The 18,983-nt window shown below is 39.2% G+C and overlaps 1 protein-coding gene across 15 annotated transcripts in view; it reads left to right on the top strand.

The window, feature by feature from the left end:
* The window catches only part of PHLDB1 (pleckstrin homology like domain family B member 1), a 314,415-nt gene extending 296,466 nt beyond the window's left edge, over positions 1-17,949 (top strand). For 11 of the 15 annotated variants that reach the window (XM_075840036.1, XM_075840043.1, XM_075840041.1 and 8 more), the window contains 3 exons: positions 2,178-2,263; positions 2,352-2,381; positions 16,337-17,949. In XM_075840036.1, the coding sequence (XP_075696151.1) occupies positions 2,178-2,263; positions 2,352-2,381; positions 16,337-16,477 (257 nt within the window). In that variant the 3' untranslated portion in view covers positions 16,478-17,949. The remainder of the gene's footprint in view (positions 1-2,177; positions 2,264-2,351; positions 2,382-16,336) is intronic. The other 4 variants (XM_075840044.1, XM_075840046.1, XM_075840034.1 and 1 more) reach the window with 1 other exon arrangement.
* Positions 17,950-18,983: the final 1,034 nt, after the last annotated feature.

Raw genomic sequence — 18,983 nt, 5'->3', positions numbered from 1 at the left:
TACCGCTGACATCCGGCGCTGGTGTCCACCATTTGTCGTATGGATACGGCAAAATGCGGGAAGCGCTAGCTTTCCATGACGTATCCATATGGCAAATGTCGGGAAGGGGTTAATTATCACCTCTTTATTCTCTCCCATGGTAAACCACAAATTAACAAGCTGACCCCGCAATCATTATGATTCTTATGACGACTTACTACAAACGCTATCGTTCTAGCTGTGAAATTTTGTAGGATAAGTCGGAGGATGACTATTCACATGTAACAGTTTGACAAAGATATTTATGCATCACCAATGAATTTTCATATACTTTGAAAGGGGTATTTCAATCTTGGACAATAATTGCATTTCCAGAGCATATTCCATAAATGTTTGATAGATGTTGGTGCCACATATCTCTAGAATGGGGCCCCCTGACCCCCGTCTTACCTGATGTCGCTGGCCACTGATTGATGAGCTGGACAGTTTTTCCAGAAACAGTCAAGTGTGTTATGTTACGCTGTGAGTTCCGGAAACAGCGTAACAGTAGGTAGAACAGTGGTCTTTGGGCCCCTTTCCGGAGAGAGGTGACCCGCACCTGTCGCCAATTTATGGCATACCCTGTATATAAGCCATAAATGGATAAAGGATAGGTGATAAATGCGTCATTGCTGGTACCCACACTGATCTCTAGAATGGGGGACAAGGGTGTGGTGTCATTTAGTGAGGAGAATGGAGTGGTGGTTGAGCATGCGTCCTCGCGCTCTATTCAATGTCTATGGGACCGACAGGCTACTAAAATTTTCCTTAAGGCCAGGATCACACACACTGTTTGGATGCAGTTTTTGGGTCCGTTTTTTGAGCCAAAAACAAGAGTGTACACAAAAGAAGGAGATACATAAGGTTTTTGTTTTTTTTATATATCATACCTTCCTCTTGGTTCCACTTCCGGCTTTAACTAAAAAATCGGAGCTAAAAACTGCAACAAAAAATGCATCAAAACTATGTGTATGACCCTGACCTAAGGAAGCTCATTAGAATAGTGCAGGTAGCTGTATGAGTGTACGAGAGGATAGGGCAGAACTAGAAATTCGAGATATTATTCCATTCAGTAGAACAGAAGGCGGCTGAAGGCAATAAACCCAACAGACGTGGACCTTGTCTGGTAGAGTGTCATAGCTTTCATTCATTGGCTTCTTGTAGAATGACAGCTCTATCATAGATTTGGGCAAAATGTGACGCAGGATTTATCTGACATATTAACCTGCATAAAAAACACATGTAAAAAGTCAGTTCTCTATAAATATAACATGCATTTTTTTATGGCCTTTTTTATATGGTGCCATATTGTACATGCGTTTTTGTTTTTGCTTTTTAAGTTCTATAAAGAAATATGGAGAAATTTGCCATGTTGTATTTTATTAAAATGTCAGTCAAACCAAAAACCAAAACACGGTGTATGTAGGCATTCTCATATTTTACTATTTGAGCCTTCCATGTATTCCAATTAACTGTATGCTAGGCATGTGAGAAATCGGACCCATCTGAAAATAAGTTTTTTTCCATGAGACAACCCCCTTAGAAATTTCAATTATTATCTCCTTATGTAACCACTAGATATTACTATCACTTGTAAGTGTGGGCAAAGCTTACACGATCCTTCCCGGCATTCATAATGGTTTTGGTTTGTGTGTGTATGTATGTGTGTGTATATATGTATGTGTGTATATATATGTGTGTGTGTGTGTGTGTGTGTGTGTGTGTGTGTGTGTGTGTGTATATACTATTCCTTAATGAATTAGTTAATCAAAAAGTTAATTTTATTTAATTCAATTTAAAAAGTGAAACTCATATTCTATAGATACATTACACACAGAGTGATCTATTTCCAGCATTTTTTTTCTTTTAATGTTGATGATTATGGCAAACAGTTAATGAAAACCCAAAATGTCGTGTCTCTGAAAATTCATATATTATATAAGCCCAATTTCAAAAATGATTTTTAATACCGAAATGTTGGCCCACTGAAAAGCATGTACAGCATATGTCCTCAATACTTGGTGGGGGCTCCTTTTCATGAATTACTGCATCAATGATCTCTTTACTGTCTGTAAAGTGCTGTAATAGGTTACGTGAATCTTACGTTGCAAAATGTCTGTTTCTTATTTTTGCTCACCTCGCCATTACTCTACTTGCAGACAAGCATGAAGCAAAGCTGAAAGGTGTCATCTACTTCCAGGCTATAGAAGAGGTTTATTATGACCATCTTAGAAGTGCAGCCAAGGTAATAGAGACCTCCCCGTACACTGTTAGATCTTCATTTATTTGCAGTTGAAAATAGTATATCAGTAATGTCTTCTCTATCCCTACAGAAAAGAATTTTTAACCTCAGTCTGGCTTCTGTACGTATATTGCATCCCATGCCATTTATGTACTTGTCCACATGCCTCACTCCGCTAAGATAATGACAAGTTCACCCTAGAAATAACACTGGTTCAGGACATGCTAAGTGTCTGTGATGATGCTTTGTAAGCAACTCACCTTCCGTTTTTACTGTTAACTGCATGATAATTGTTCTAATAACTAGACCCGTTCATGTGGGTAGCGGGCTTGTAATCCACTTGGCCTGTACAGGTTACTGATGCTTATTGCACACACTTTGTTTATTTGGCACCAGCAGTGCATGTATCTGCAGTATTTTATAAATCCTGGTCTGTCCCAAAACCCTCATACTTTGTAACAAAATATGAACAAGTATTTGATCTAAACTTCTTGCTGACCATGTGCTTTCTTTTTACATCACACGGCCACGTCAGCAATAACCTAGTAGAGAAGACTGAAGCATTCTGCCCTCTTTAGGTATACGGGCTCAATAAGCTCTGTATATGTAATGCAACAGAATTGCCCTACATAGGACAAATTATCTAAAAAATATATATATAGAGGTGTGTGTGTGTATAGTGGATATAAAATTATACACACCCCTGTAAAATGCCAGGTTTTTATCATGTCAAAAAATCAGTACACGATTAATCATTTCAGAACTTTTTCCACCTTTTAATGTGACCCATAATCTGCACAAATCCATTGAAAAACAAACTAAAATCTTTTATGGTGGAAAAATAAAGAACAATAATAATGTGGTTGGATAAATACACACACCCTTAAACTAATACTTTGTTGAATTACCCTTTGACTTTATGACAGCATTCTGTCTTTTTGGGTAGAAATCTGTGCACATGGCACATTTTGACTGGGCAATTGTTGCCCCCTCTTCCTTGCAAAAGCGCTCCAAATCTGTCAGATTGCGAGGGCATCTCCTGTGTACAGCCCTCTTCAGGTCACCCCACAGATTTTCAATGGGATTCAGGTCTGGGCTCTGGCTGGGCCATTCCAAAACGTTGATCTTCTTCAGGTGAAGCCATTCTTTTATGCTTTGGGTTGTGGTCACGCTGAAAGGGGAAATTCCTCTTCATCTTCATCTTTTTAGCAGAGGCCTGCAGGTTTTGTGCAAATGTTGACAGAAAAACAGCCCCAAAGCATAATGCTGCCTCCACCATGCTTCACTGTGGGTATGGTGCTCTTTTGTTGATGTGCAGTGTTGGCTTTGCGCCAAACATACCTTTTGGAATTATGGCCAAAAAGTTCAACCTTGGTCCCATCACACCATAACACTTTTTTTCCCACATGCCTTTGGCAGAGTTGATGTAGGTCTTTGCAAAACATAGCCGTGCTTGGATGTTTTTCTCTGTTAGAAAAGGCTTCCATCTTGCCACCCTACGCCAGAGCCCAGACATATGAAGAATACGGGAGATTGTTGTCACATGCACTACACAACCTGTACCTGCCAGAAAGTCCTGCAGCCCCTTAATTTTGCTATAGACCTCTTAGTAGCCTCCCGGACCAATTTTCGTCTGGTCTTTTCATCAAGTTTTGAGGGACGTCCAGTTCTTGGTAATGTCACTGTTGTGCCAAAAGGAATCCACTTCTTGATGACCGTCTTCACTGTGTTCCATAGTATATCTAATGCCCTGGAAATTCTATGGTACCCTTCTCCTGACTGATGCCTTTCAACAATCAAATCCCTTTGATGTGTTATAAGCTCTTTACGGACCATGACTTTTGCAGTCACATGCAACAAAGAAAATGTCAGGAAAATCCTAATAGAACAGCTGAACTTTATATGGGGTTACTCAGAATTACTTTTAAATAATGACAGCTAAGTATTGACTACTATTCAACATGAGTTTAAATGTGATTGGCTAATTCTGAACACAACCACATCCCCAATTATAAGTGGGTATACACACACACACACACACACACACACACACACACACACGCGCGTGCGTGCGTTAGGGATGCACGATGCAATCGAAACGTCAATACTGTTTCGATACTGTGCATCCCCAAACTGTTCGATACCGTTATTTCATGTATTTTGATACTAAGCTGTGCGGCCGCTCAGTATTGTAACACATGAATGTATGAGAGTGGGGCTGCGGCTGTGTAATCCAGTCATTCCCCCGCTCCTGAGTCCTGACAAGTGCGCGCCGTCAGGATGATGCGATACAGCCAGCGCTGCACTAATGAGCGGCAGCATGGAAGACAGAACATGGCGGGCGCTCTGCAAAAAACCCTCATGTTCGGTCCTCAGTGCCTGCGCTCATTAGTGCCACATCTCCTCATGCAGGCTCACTTGTTGTCAGGAGCGGGCAATGGCTGTATTACACAGCCGCAGCCCCGCTCTATAACGGCGGAGATGAGAGAAACCTCATCTCTGCCGTTATTCTCCTGAATGCTGCGATCAAAGCTGACTGCAGAATTCAAGAGTAAAATGAGAAGGGGGGGGGGGGTGCCCCTGGATTGCGTCACAAGGCTAATGTACTGGCATATATCTGATATATGCTAGTACATTAAAGTTTAAAAATAAAGTAAAAACATAAATTAATATTACATTTTAAAAAATACACATACACCTTTTTTTACAATAAACATTAAAATAAGTCTCAATAGATAAAACATATACATATTCGGTATCGGCGCGGCCGTAATAACATGCAGAACAATTTTTTTGCATCATTTATGATTTGTACGCTATATATATATATATATATATATATACACACACGCATATATACATACATACACGTGTGTGTGTGTTTGTGTATATATATAAACGAGTGTGTGTGTGTGTGTGTGTATATACACATGCACACATGTATATACACACACACACACATATATATATATATATATATATATATATATACATACACACCACACACACACACACACACATATATACATACGCACATACACATATATATATATATATATATATATATATATATATATATATATATATATATAAAGTTTGGGGTCAACCAGACAATTTTGTGTTTTCCATGAAAACTTACACTTATATTTATCAGAAGAGTTGCAAAATGACTAGAAAATATAGTCAAGACATTGACAAGGTTAGAAATAATGATTTTTATTTGAAATAATAATTTTCTCCTTCAAACTTTGCTTTCGTCAAAGAATGTTCCATTTGCAGCAATTACAGCATTGCAGACCTTTGGCATTCTAGCTGTTAATTTGCTGAGGTAATCGGGAGAAATTTCACCCCATGCTTCCAGAAGCCCCTCCCACAAATTGGATTCGCTTGATGGGCACTTCTTGCGTACCATACGGTCAAGTTGCTCCCACAACAGCTCTATGGGGTTGAGATCTGGTGACTGCGCTGGCCACTCCATTACAGATAGAATACCAGCTGCCTGCTTCTTCCCTAAATAGTTCTTGCATAATTTGGAGGTGTGCTTTGGGTCATTGTCCTGTTGTAGGATGAAATTGGCTCCAATCAAGCGCTGTCCACAGGGCATGGCATTGCAAAATGGAGTGATAGCCTTCCTTATTCAAAATCCCTTTTACCTTGTACAAATCTCCCACTTTACCAGCACCAAAGCAACCCCAGCCCATCACATTACCTCCACCATGCTTGACAGATGGCATCAGGCACTCTTCCAGCATCTTTTCAGTTGTTCTGCGTCTCACAAATGTTCTTCTATGTGATCCAAACACCTCAAACTTCGATTCGTCTGTCCATAACACTTTTTTCCAATCTTCCTCTGTCCAATGTCTGTGTGCTTTTGCCCATATTAATCTTTTCCTTTTATTAGCCTGTCTCAGATATGGCTTTTTCTTTGCCACTCCGCCCTGAAGGCCAGCATCCCGGAGTCGCCTCTTCACTGTAGACGTTGACACTGGCGTTTTGCGGGTGCTATTTAATGAAGCTGCCGGTTGAGGATCTGTGAGGCGTCTATTTCTCAAACTAGAGACTCTAATGTACTTGTCTTGTTGCTCAGTTGTGCAGCGGGGCCTCCCACTTCTCTTTCTACTCTGGTTAGAGCCTATTTGTGCTGTCCTATGAAGGGAGTAGTACACACCGTTGTAGGAAATCTTCAGTTTCTTGGCAATTTCTCGCATGGAATAGCCTTCATTTCTAAGAACAAGAATAGACTGTCGAGTTTCACATGAAAGCTCTCTTTTTCTAGCATTTTGAGAGTTTAATCGAACCCACAAATGTAATGCACCAGATTCTCAACTAGCTCAAAGGAAGGTCAGTTTTATAGCTCCTCTAAACAGCAAAACTGTTTACAGCGCTGCTAACATAATTGCACAAGGGTTTTCAAGTGTTTTCTAATCATCCATTAGCCTTCTAACACAGTTAGCAAACACAATGTACCATTAGAACACTGTAGTGATGGCTGCTGTAAATGGGCCTCTATACACCTATGTAGATATTGCATTAAATACCAGATGTTTGCAGCTAGAATAGTCATTTAGCACATTAACAATGTATAGAGTGTATTTCTGATTAATTTAATGTTATCTTCATTGAAAAAAAACTGTACTTTTCTTGCAAAAATAAGGACATTTCTAAGTGACCCTAAACTTTGAATGGTACTGTATATATATATTTATATATACACACACATGCGCACACACACACACACACACACACATATATATACATACACACACACACACATGCGCACACACACATATATATATATATGTACACATATATACATACATACACACACACATATATATATATATATATATATATATATATATATACACATACATACACACACACACACACAGATATATATATATACATATACACACATGTATATATACATATACACACGGATGTATGTGTATGTATGTATGTATATATATATATATATATATATATATATATATATATATATATATACACAAAGAAATTGCTTCATTTTTATGTTTGCCTGACAGCTATTCCTTACAATTGCACACAAACATGTACACTCTGCTTGGCAAGGCGTGCATGTTCGTTTCAATGGACAGGGAAATATTGGATTTGGCATGTCAAAATCCTGGCCGATGCTACATTTGCCCCCGTGGATGTTGGATTGTTGGTCAGTTAGCAGATTTAGACAACTTTTATATAATATGTATGGTCACCTTAACAACCCCCTGCTGAGCTTGGCCTCCAATAGCATTTACCACCATAGGTAAATGTTGTTAACCCATTATATATTGCTAGACACTCTGTTACTAAATGCTTCTTACAACTCCTGGTGATCTAACAGCAGCAATATCTGTATAACAAAAGCTTTGTATAAATATCCTGCTGGTCGTGATTAACTATATTGGAGCTAATTACTCTTCTAAACAAGTTCTCTTACCGGTGTGGGCCTTTAACACCTTGGCGACATCTGACTGTTCATCACAGTCGGGATTATGGAGCGAGGTCACGGGTCTGAGCCTGCTCCATACTCAACAGGTGTTGGCTGTATATTACAGCCAACACCACACTTCAACTTCCATGATTTGAGATAACTCTGATCCTGGCTGTTTAACCACTTAGATAGAGCATCTAGTCAGCCACGTTTGCAGGGTGCAGATGGTTGTCATGGGGGCCTAATGAAAAAGGCCAGGTCGGCCATTTTTCTGCTCTTATTCGAGGCAGGGCTTAATAGGAGCCTGTTAAAAGTACCATACACTGCAATTCATAAGTAATGTAATGTAAAGTACCAGCGATCGCTTGTTAAAGACCTAAAGTTGTACTTAAAAGTTGTAAAGAAAAAGGAGGATTTTTTTATGCTTTAAAAAGTTAAAACAGAAAACACTCGTCCCATTTTTTTCCCCTAAATTATTGTAAAGAAAAAAACCTATTGGTATCGCCGCATCCTTAAGAGTCCAAACTATTACAATGTAACATGATTTAACTGCAGGATGAACAGCATAAAAAAAATACATTAAAAAAAAAACCACTAGAATTTGTTACCTCCGCATTGAAAAAAAAAATGGAATGAAAAGTGATAAAGTCGTACAAGTGAAAACTACAACTTGCCCCACATAAAACAAACCCCTACTATGCTCGACGTAAAATAAAAAAAGTTATGGCTCTGAGAATATGGTGATACAAAATATATATTTTTTTTAACAGATAGTTTTTTCTTTGGAAAAGTGGGAAAACATATAAAAAAAAACAATATAAATGTGGTATCGATGTAATCGTATCCACCCAAAGAATAAAGTTAACATGCCGCTTTTACCGCACATTGAACGCTTTAAAAACAAAACCCAAAAAACAATAGAGAAATTCGTTTTTTCCCATTCCACCCCACGAATAATTTTTTGTTTTGCAGTATATTATATGGTACATTAACCCCTTAGTGACTAAGCCTGTTTGGGCCTTATGGGCCAGGCCATTTTTTTCAAATCTGACGTGTCCGTTTAAGTGGTAATAACTTTGTAATGCTTTCATTTTTCCTAGCGATTCTGAGACTGTTTTCTCATGGCATATTGTAGTTTAAGTTAGTGGTAAAATTTGATCTATACAATTAGTGTTTAATGTGAAAAACTCCAAAATTTAGAGAAATTTGTAAAAATGTTCATTTTTATAAATTTTTAATGTGTCTGCTTGTAAGACAGATATGAATACCACAAAAAGTAGTTACTAGTTTACATTTCCCAAATGTCTACTTTTATGTTGGCATCGTTTTTGAACGTACTTTTATTTTTCTTGAACGTTACAAGGCTTAGAACTTTAGCAGCTATTTCTCACATTTTCAAGAAAATTTCAAAAGCCTTTTTTTAGGGACCAGTTCAGTTGTGAAGTGGTTTTGAGGGCCTTATATATATATATATATATATATATATATATATATATATATATATATATATATATATATACATACATACATATATATCTCAGAAACCCCCTATAAATCACCACATTTTAAAAACTGAACCCCTCAACGTGTTCAAAACAGCATTTAGAAAGTTTCTTAGCCCTTTAGGCGTTTCACAGGAATAAAAGCAAAGTGGAGGTCAAATTTACAAACTAAATTTTTTTTGCAGAAAATTCATTTTAAACCAATTTTTTTTCTCTGTAACATAGAAGGTTTTACCAGAGAAACGTAACTCAATTTTTATTGCCCAGATTCTTCAGTTTTTAGAGAGATCCCGCATGTGGACCTAGTGTGCTAATGGATTGAAACACAGGTCTCAGAAGCAAAGAAGCACCAAGTGGATTTTGGGGCCTCCTTTTTATTAGAACATATTTTAGGCACCATGTCAGGTTTGAAGCAATCTTGTGGTGCCAAAACAGTGGAAACACCCATCAAGGGGTATATTAACCCCTTACCGCATTTTCACGTACATGCACGTCGGGGAATGCAGCCTGTTCGCGCATTCCCACGTGCATGTACGTGATGAAGATCGCGCGGGCACAGAAGCTGTGGCCGCGCGATAGCCGCGGGAGCCCGGCTGTGACTGACAGCTGGGCTCCCGCTGCAACTGCCGAGATTGAAGAAATCTTCAATCTCAGCCGTTTAACCCATTAAATGCCGCAGTCAATAGCGACCGCGACATTTAAATCTATTGACAGAGGAAGGGAGCTCCCTCTGTCACCCATCGGCGGCCCGCGATTGCGATCTCAGGCTGCCAACGGGTTGCCATGGCAGCCGGGTGTCTAACAAAGACCCCCAGGCCTGCCCTGGCTGTATGCCTATTATGCCGTGCCAGAGGCATGGCATAATAGATTGCCTGTCACTAAGTATACCAAAGTATTATATATGCGATCAGCAGATCGCATAGTGAAGTCCCCTGGTGGGACTAAAAAAATTACAGTCAAAATCAAATAAAACTACTTTTTTTGCCCAAAAAGTGGTTTTATTTAGTAAAAGTGTCAAAACAAATAACACATACACATATATGGTATCCCCGCGATCGTAACAACTTGACCAATAAAATGAACACATTAATTAAACCGCCGGATGAACGGTGTCCAAAAAAAACCACAAAAACAACGGCAAAATTCTCTCTTTTTCTCCCATTCCCCCCATAAAAAATTAAACAAAAGTTAATCTATAAGTCCTATGTACCCCAAAATAGTACTAATGAAAACTACACCTTGGCCCGCAAAAATCAAGCCCACATACGGCCACATCGACGGAAAAATAAAAAAATTACGGCTCTTGGGATGCGGCAATGCAAAAACAAGTAATTTTTTTCTAAAAGGCTATTGTGCAAACGTAGGAAAACATATAAAACCTTTACATATTTGGTATCCCCGTAATCGTGCCAACCCATAGAATAAAGTTAACATGTTATTTACGCTGCATAGTAAACGGCGTAAATTTATAACGTGAAAATCAATGCTGGAATAGCTGCTTATTTTCAATTCTCTCCTAAAATAAAGTGAATAAAAGTTAATCAATATATTATAAGCATCTAAAAATGGTGCAAATACAAAATACAACTCGTCCTGCAAAAAACAAGCCTATGGCTATGTCGACGGAATAAAAAAAAAGTTAAGACTCTTGGAATGCGACCGTGAAAAAACAAAAAATAATCCTTGGTCATTAACGCGCAAAATGGCCTGGTCATTAAGGGGTTAAGCATTTTGACCCCACAGGTGTTTTATGGTGAATGTAGTGGAATTAGGCCGTAAAAATGAAAATCTAAATTTTTTCCAATAAAATTTAGACCTTTTCAATTTTTACAAGGCATAAAGGAGAAAAAGCACCCCAACATTTGTAAAGCAATTTCTCCCGAGTACGGCAATACCTTATATGTGGTCATAAACTGCTGTTTGGACAAACGGCAGGACTCGGAAAAGCAGGAGCGCTATTTGGCATGCAGATTCTGCTGGATTGGTTTTTGGGCGCCATGCGCATTTGCAAAACCCCTGAGGTACTAGAGTACAGTGGAAGCCCCCACAAAATGACCCCATTTTGGAAACTACACCCCTCAAGGCATTTATCATTTGCCTGGGCATATGACAAGGCTCAGAAGTGAAGAGCACCATGCGCATTTGAGGCCTATTTTGGTGTTTTTCGCTTTATTGGTCTGTTTGGGGTTTTGCTGGTATTTCAGTTTATAATGTTGGGGTATATGTAAGCTGTGCAGAATACATCAGAGTATAATAAGAGGATATAATAATGCGGTAAATAAATAATAATCCGCAGATGTGTGGCCGGTGTCGCACTGATAAATGGCGCCCGATCTTATCCACTTTTGGAACACTGCACATTTTGTGTCTCCCTATTCTGGGAGCCAGAACATTTTTATTTTTTCTCCACCGGAGCCGTGTGAGGGCTTATTTGTTGCGGGACAATCTGTAGTTTTCATTGTTACCATTTTGGGGTACACACAATTTTTATTTATTTATTTTTTATTATCACTTTTCATTCCATTTTTTTTAGCAAGCAAGTAGATCAAAAAACAGCAATTCCGATGTGTTGTATTGTCATGCTATTCTGAGAGCTATAACTTTTTTATTTTTGCGCCAACATGGCTGTGTAAGGGCTTTTCTTTTTGCGCTATTCGTTGTCGTTTTTATTGGTACTATTTTGGGGTACATACGACTTTTTGATCACTTTTTTTATTCTATGTTTTGGGAGGGGTGGTGATCAAAAAATAGCCATTCTGGCATCGTTTTTTTTTATTTTTTGCGGTGTTCACCTTGTGGAAAAAAGAATATTATTGTTTTATAGCTTGGGTGGTTATGGATGCGGTGATACCAAATGTCTACTTTTTATTTTGAAACAGCTTAATTTTTTTCCTATAGAAATAGACTTATTATAGGAAAAAATACATTTTTTATTTTTGTAACGCATAACTTTTATTTTTACACTTTTGTACAACACTTTTTTTTATTTTTTTATGTCCCACTAAGGGACTTGAAGGCCTTCACCTCTGATCTTTATTCTAATACAATTGCACTACCCACGTAGTGCAATGTATTAGAGCTGTCAGTCATTTACTGACAGCAAGCCTATTAGGTTCCGCCTCCGGGAGGGACTTGATGGGCTTCCGCACGTGGCAAATCAGGAGGCCACTGTTGGCCTCCTGTTGCCATAGCAACGATCGGTACCACTGCGATCACATCACAGAGATGCCGGTCAGCTAGAAACCACTAAGGTGCCGTGATCGCTTTTGATTGCGGAATCTAAGGGGTTAATGGCAGGGAACGGAGCTAGCTCCGTTCCCTGTTATTACAGCAGGATGTCAACTGTATCATACAGCTGACACCCGCATTTGATGGCGAAGGCTCCGCTTCTGAGCCCGTCACCATCTTCCCTTTGTAGACGGAAGCCTTTTAAGCCCTGCCATTGGGCGGGGCCTAACAAGCCTCTGTACTTGGCAGACAGGAGGCCATTGTTAGGCTAGCATGGCTCCCCGACTCTTCATGTTGAGTAACCATGCTGCAATGCTGTGATTGGTCAGTCGATAGGGACTGACCAATCACAGTGAACGTGGGCGGCGCCCCGATTGGTCCCCCGACACATACCAGTGACCATCGGCTGTCTGTGACAGCCAATATGCCTGTTCTGTCACCATGTCTTTTGACATGTTGACAGAAAAGCACGTTGACAGACATAACTGTACTTCATGGTGCCTTAAAACAGGGCAAACCATGATGTACAGTTGCGTAAAGGGGTTAAATAGGGCCAATAAAAACGACAACTCATCCCGCAAAAAACAAGCCCTCCTACGAGATGGAAAATTAAAAAAGTTATGGTTTTTGGAAGGTGGGGAGGAAAAACCGAAAAATGGCTGTGGCGCCAATGGTCTGGTATAAAAGTAGCACGTGTTATTACTGGATTCAGCTCCAGAATTTGACTACCCCCAACAACCACACACTAATTCCATGAATCATGGATAGATTTCACATGAACACAATCTGCTTGTGCACTACAATTACAGCGTTGTCTCCCCAACACGTTACACGGTTAAAACCCACACCCCTAATCCCTCAGGGGACAGTTACTGTATTTTGGCTTCCATTTTATCATTTATCCGAGAATGCAAAGAAAAAAAAAACTTTATATGAACTATATTACAAAGTTGGTGATTTAATGATTCAAACTTTTATTTGTATTAAACCAGAAAAACTATATAAAGTAGGAGTCCCAACTGAAACATTTTTGACATATCCACAGGGTATCACATAAATTTATGATAGATGTGTGTTCCAGCTCTAAGACCCGCAGCAATCTCCAGAACGGGGGGCTGACAACATGTCGAGGCGGAGAATGAATGTAGAGGTGACCATGCTTGTTGCCGGCTCACTCCATTCATTCCAACTAGAGCTACGAAAACAGCTAAGCCGTTTACACTGGGCAATTACTGCTTTTATTTATTTTTTTTAAATCGTAATAACGCGCAAAAAGATCAACAAAAAAAACACCAGTAGTTTTAGCCTTGTTGTGATCTTTCTAATCGGAATGGGGACTCTGCTTGCTAGGCTGACTGAACTCTTCCCCGCAGGCTACAAGGATTGTTATGATGGAAATACCCATCAGATTCTCGTAAAAAAAAATAATAAAACGCAGACGGTTTGCAAAATCGTTCATGTAAACGGGTCTTTATTCACTTCCATCTAATAACATTGATCAAGAATTATTCAGCTCTACCCATGAGAATAAACCTCTTGACCCAACTCGTATGAACTCCAGTGGGTAAACTCATTGCACATATCCGTGGGCTCGCTAGTAGATGAGTCTGTCTGCTTTATACCACAATGAAAAATAAAGCCCAGTGTTTTTTCTGTTCTTTAAAAGAACATCATTAGAAGTCTGAATATTATCTACATATATACATACATTCCTGTCTTTAAGGCTAGTGTACACAATGCCTGTATACATCTCTAGTATGGAGCTGTAGAGCCTCTGTCAGGTGCAATATGTACGCAGCTATTTTAGACGCAGGGCTTCTACATACATGCAGAATTCTGTGCAGCGTGCCACAACTTTTTTCTTTCTGTTCGTGCAAAATTGGAGACATACGAAGGTACAGTAGAAGCCCAATGCACGCGAATGAGAGCTGTATTATGGCTCTATATGAAACCGAGCAATAATACAGCAATGTGCATGCACCTGCATTGTCTTCATTCTCGCAAGGCGTTCTCTCTGTGTTGGTTGAACTGTTTCACATTTCTTCCTGTACGTGAAATTGTGATCTGTATGGGCAGTTTTCGGGTGCAATGCTGCATGTCTGTGTTATTTTTTTGTAAGTGGATGATTAATATTCTCTAAGTGTGTGTGTGCTCTCATATGTTGTTTCTATGGTTGTTTGTCTCATTAATTATTATTGTATCTGCATCAGTACTCAAATGAATGTGTATGTGTTGTTTTGGTGACCGTCACAGGTGGGGTCATCTATGAACCAAATGGCAGTTACATTCCGACCTTTAAATTAGGATAAGCACTAATATGGAATTGTGGGGGTGCACATTTAGAAGGGGCAATAATCAGAATTTGTTTTATAGCGGATGGTGTAGGCACATGAGTTACTTTACCAAGTTTCTCTGATGGATTGTTTTTATATATACATATATATAAGTTGGTTCCTTTTTAAGTCAATTGTGTAATGCATATCTGTTCTGTCTGCAATTCAACAGTTTTGTTTAATTGGTGTCTGAAGTAGTTGGAAAAACCACGTTCGGTCTCCTTCCTTCATGCTCTGCACTGCTGCTCTTCCTGTCCAGTGTGGCTGCGGAGTATAAGCACAAGCTCAACAAGAAGCCAGTGCGGGTGGAGGGGGGGGGGGTCAGTTTTCATTCGGTCTGGGATAGAATGATTATAACATGAGCCGTGTGTGTGGGGATCCAGGAGGTCTGCTTCAAGTTAAGGCCGTTGTCTCCTCACAAACAACTCCTTTAATATTAGAGTCGACCCGACAATCAGCTGATCGCTGTGGGTACAGCTCCCGAAACCCTGGCAAATGGCTGATTTTGCCAGGGGGACCCACTTTTATATAAATTTTGTAAGCCCCAAAGCAAGAGAAGTTCGTAAAATTTTCTGTCCTTTTTGGATGGTCCAAACAAGTTCCCTCTCTGAATTCAGCACCCTTTGAAAGTCCTAAATATTAGGCTTGGAGTTCTAGCGATGGAAAATATGGCACCTCACAACATTATCAGAAGAAAATGTACTAATCTAGTAAGTGACACATGTAATAATGAAAACCATTCTTCAATGAGCACGTTCCCATGATATCAGTAAATAGGATTCAGTGGCGTAGACAGTAGGTAATGAAATAATGAATGGATGAATTAATAGTTTACATTCCATTTCCTATAGGGCCTGGTAATGTGCCAGTTTTCTTAATTATTTGCTTTGAAATTGTAAAGGATTATTTGATGTTGTGGAGTAGTCGCACGTCTCGAAATTCATGCAAACGGCCCTGCTACAGGTCTGTTATTGGTTCATTAATGACTCTTCAGCTGGTACACATGGGCACTTCATCTGTCTAGAATATTGTATGATTACTAATAAACCAGCAATGCATGTATGGTTCACTCAACACTTTATACAAGCCAACCGCACAGATTCATCATGGATTCTCTGTGATACTAAATTAGTTGTCTGCTTACATGAACACAACGTATAATGTTGAATGCACCTGGGATGTATAGAGGAAGTGTCCACGCATACAAGCTCTTCGTGTGTATTACTCTGTCTATGAAGCTGTGGCTCTGCCCTGTATCATTACTTTGCACTGAACTCCTCTCTTGTCCTCTGTAGCAGATATCCGATTTTCTCTCTGTACCCCTGTTGAAGGAGGTGGGTGAGAGTGTGTACACAATATTCTTTGCAGCTTGCTAGTTTACATTTACAGCTGGGATATTCAACAGAACTTTAGTTACTGACATTTTATTTCTATTATTCTGATTGATTTTTTTTTGCATTAACAGATTTTGAGATTTGAAATGTAGTTTTTTTTTTATCAAAAAGGGAAATTGCTATTTTAAGTCTTTTTTTTTTTGTGTGTTTTTTTTTCTTTTTCATAGAGTCCAAACCCGGCTCTGACCTTCTGTGTCAAAACTCATGATCGGCTGTATTATATGGTTGCTCCTTCACCAGAAGCCATGCGGATTTGGATGGACGTCATTGTAACTGGAGCTGAGGGATACACGCAATTCATGAACTAATGCAGAGAACAGTTTCAGCACTCTTTAGTATTATTCTTCTCAGGAACCAAAATGGGATTGAGAAAAAAAAAAAAGAATGCCATGTATTGTTAAAAGGACTCTAATAAAACTGTTAAATTTTTATTGGTTTGTATATTCTTAAGGAAATATATATTATTAACCATATTGTTATATATGAGGTTGTTTTGTCTCCATGTATCAATAGCTTGTCCCTTGCTGTGCTAAAAAAAAATAGAGGAAGCGATCTCTAAGTATCCAATTGTTTTCTGTATATGAGTAGTAGTAGGACGATGGTATGTGTGTGTGTATATAGAAATATATCACCAAGGAAAACTGACGAGCAAGGCCCGCATGAAGATGCCAGATTTACTTTTGAACATGGAATTTTGCGGAGACTTGATATCACAACGCAAGTGTTACCTCTGGATATGTTGATCCTGGATGTGTTGAAGTTGATCTTCTTAAAATGAATGGATTTTCTCTGATATATGTAATCTTAATATCATTGTAAAAGGATAAATGTATCCCATGTAATATGCAAGGCAAGAACTATTCCTTATCACCCCCATGTATGCTAGAAAGTGCCAAGGAGAAAATGGTTGTGTATCCTCCGGTGGAAAGTAAAGACCCATTGACAATGCCTCTCCACTTCATTCAGGCCGCAAAACAAGATCTTGTATTGACGCTTTCCTCCGTAGTCTGTTTCTACACACTTTGACTTTCTACATAATTTAGCTTTTGCTGATCGTTATTATGTATCTACAAGCAGGGCACAAATATGATGGTGTGACTTCCAGGTGGAAACGGGAAAAGCTTAAACAAGGACATCAACTCTGTGTAATGGTACCAGCTAATCCCATGTTTCCACGCCGTGTGGACTGTGTGGTTACTTCTTCCAGTTTTATTAATAGAAAAAGTGTGATTTTTATGACTGTACCAATTTAAAGATTTAAATGGGAGTTTAAATGCTGTTTTATATCTGTATATTTTTAATATCAAATTATTTTTTAGTCTGAATTTCTGTGTTACACTAATGCAGTTTCTTGTATGACAAGCAGGCCGTGTAGATGACTCATGGCAGCAACAGAGAGAGAGAGAGAAAGATATTACCAAGGACACCTTTTGTTGTGTTAATCTTTTATACCACTTGTGCCTTTATCTTGTATTCAGTTTAACAAAAAAAAAAGTACTTCAGTGCATATGGAGCATCAACTCCGATAGCCATCTTTTTGTTTAAGGCAGAATTGTCCATTTTTTTTTTCTTGGTTTGTTGAGGCTCCTTTTGTGGGTCCTGAGAGAATCACTGAATGTAGATATACACTACAATACACATGTGTATCAGAGTAAGGTCATTTAATCTGTATCATGTTGACAAATCATCTTGAAAGTAGAATGAGTATTTGTATCCCATATTTATGCCCAGTCCTAATCATATCACATTTATTCCTAAATAAAAGGAAGGTGACCAAAAACCTATTGTGAGTCTTGGTTATTAGGTGTGATAGAAGCTGTAAGCATTTTGTACATGCTGGGGCAGATTTACTAATGCTGTATAAGATTTAGACAGGGCGAACACATTAGCAAATCTGCTTCACTTATCCTTCAGGAATATTCGAATAATGTAACGTATGTGTGACGTGTCTGTTTTGGTTCACAGTGGTGGCAATGCTAGAGTAAGGCCCCGTTCACGTCATGTTCGCCGGCAAAATGACAGAAACCCATTCAAGTTAATGTCGGGCGCTGTTTGTTTCCGTCATGCAACAGATCTGGCGATTCCAGTATTCTAATTGTTCTGCTCCTATGACTGAGAAGAACGGAACCCAGATGCAGATGTGAACACAGCCTTATTAAAAAAACAAAACGTGTCCATCACTTTTCTTTATCAGGCCTAGCTGTTTGAATTAGAGCAGGGGTACTCAATTACTTTTAGTAAAGGTCCGCTTAACTGGATCAGTGGTCAGTTGAAGCTGAACAGCAACACAAAATATGTTGTCGTCTTAATGTTTCGCAAACTTTGAAAAACTATTTACAACAAGATTTATTATTTGTTAGTAGGGAAACCAGACCAGACCCCCATAATAAGACGCTGGACCCCTAAAATCATTCAAACCCCAGACCAGATCCCTAAACTCATTTAGGCCCAGACCACACACCTAAACTCATTCACACCAGACCCCAGATAAGACCACTAAATTCATTCTGACCCCTAAATGCCTTCCTACTAAAGACGAGAACGCTTACATTTATTCAGACCCCAAAACGCCTTCCTACCAAAGACCAGACCGCTTAAATTTATTCAGACCCCAGTCCAGACAAAAGAATAAAATAATATAGACTGCCCGGGTCTTCAGTTCTAGACGCTGGCCTTGTGTTCTGGGTCCCGGCTGCAGTTCTGCTCCTGATGGCAGACATGTCGTCATAGATGCATTGGAGGAATTGCTGCCCTCTTTCAATGCATCTATAACAGCAGGTCTGCAGAGTCAAGACAGCTGGTGTCTCTGGGCAG

This window comes from Rhinoderma darwinii, chromosome 10 (genome assembly GCF_050947455.1).
Source record: "Rhinoderma darwinii isolate aRhiDar2 chromosome 10, aRhiDar2.hap1, whole genome shotgun sequence".
NCBI classification, from domain to species: domain Eukaryota; kingdom Metazoa; phylum Chordata; class Amphibia; order Anura; family Rhinodermatidae; genus Rhinoderma; species Rhinoderma darwinii.
Note: the sequence above shows the minus strand (reverse complement) of the source record. Positions and strands in the feature narration are given on the sequence as shown.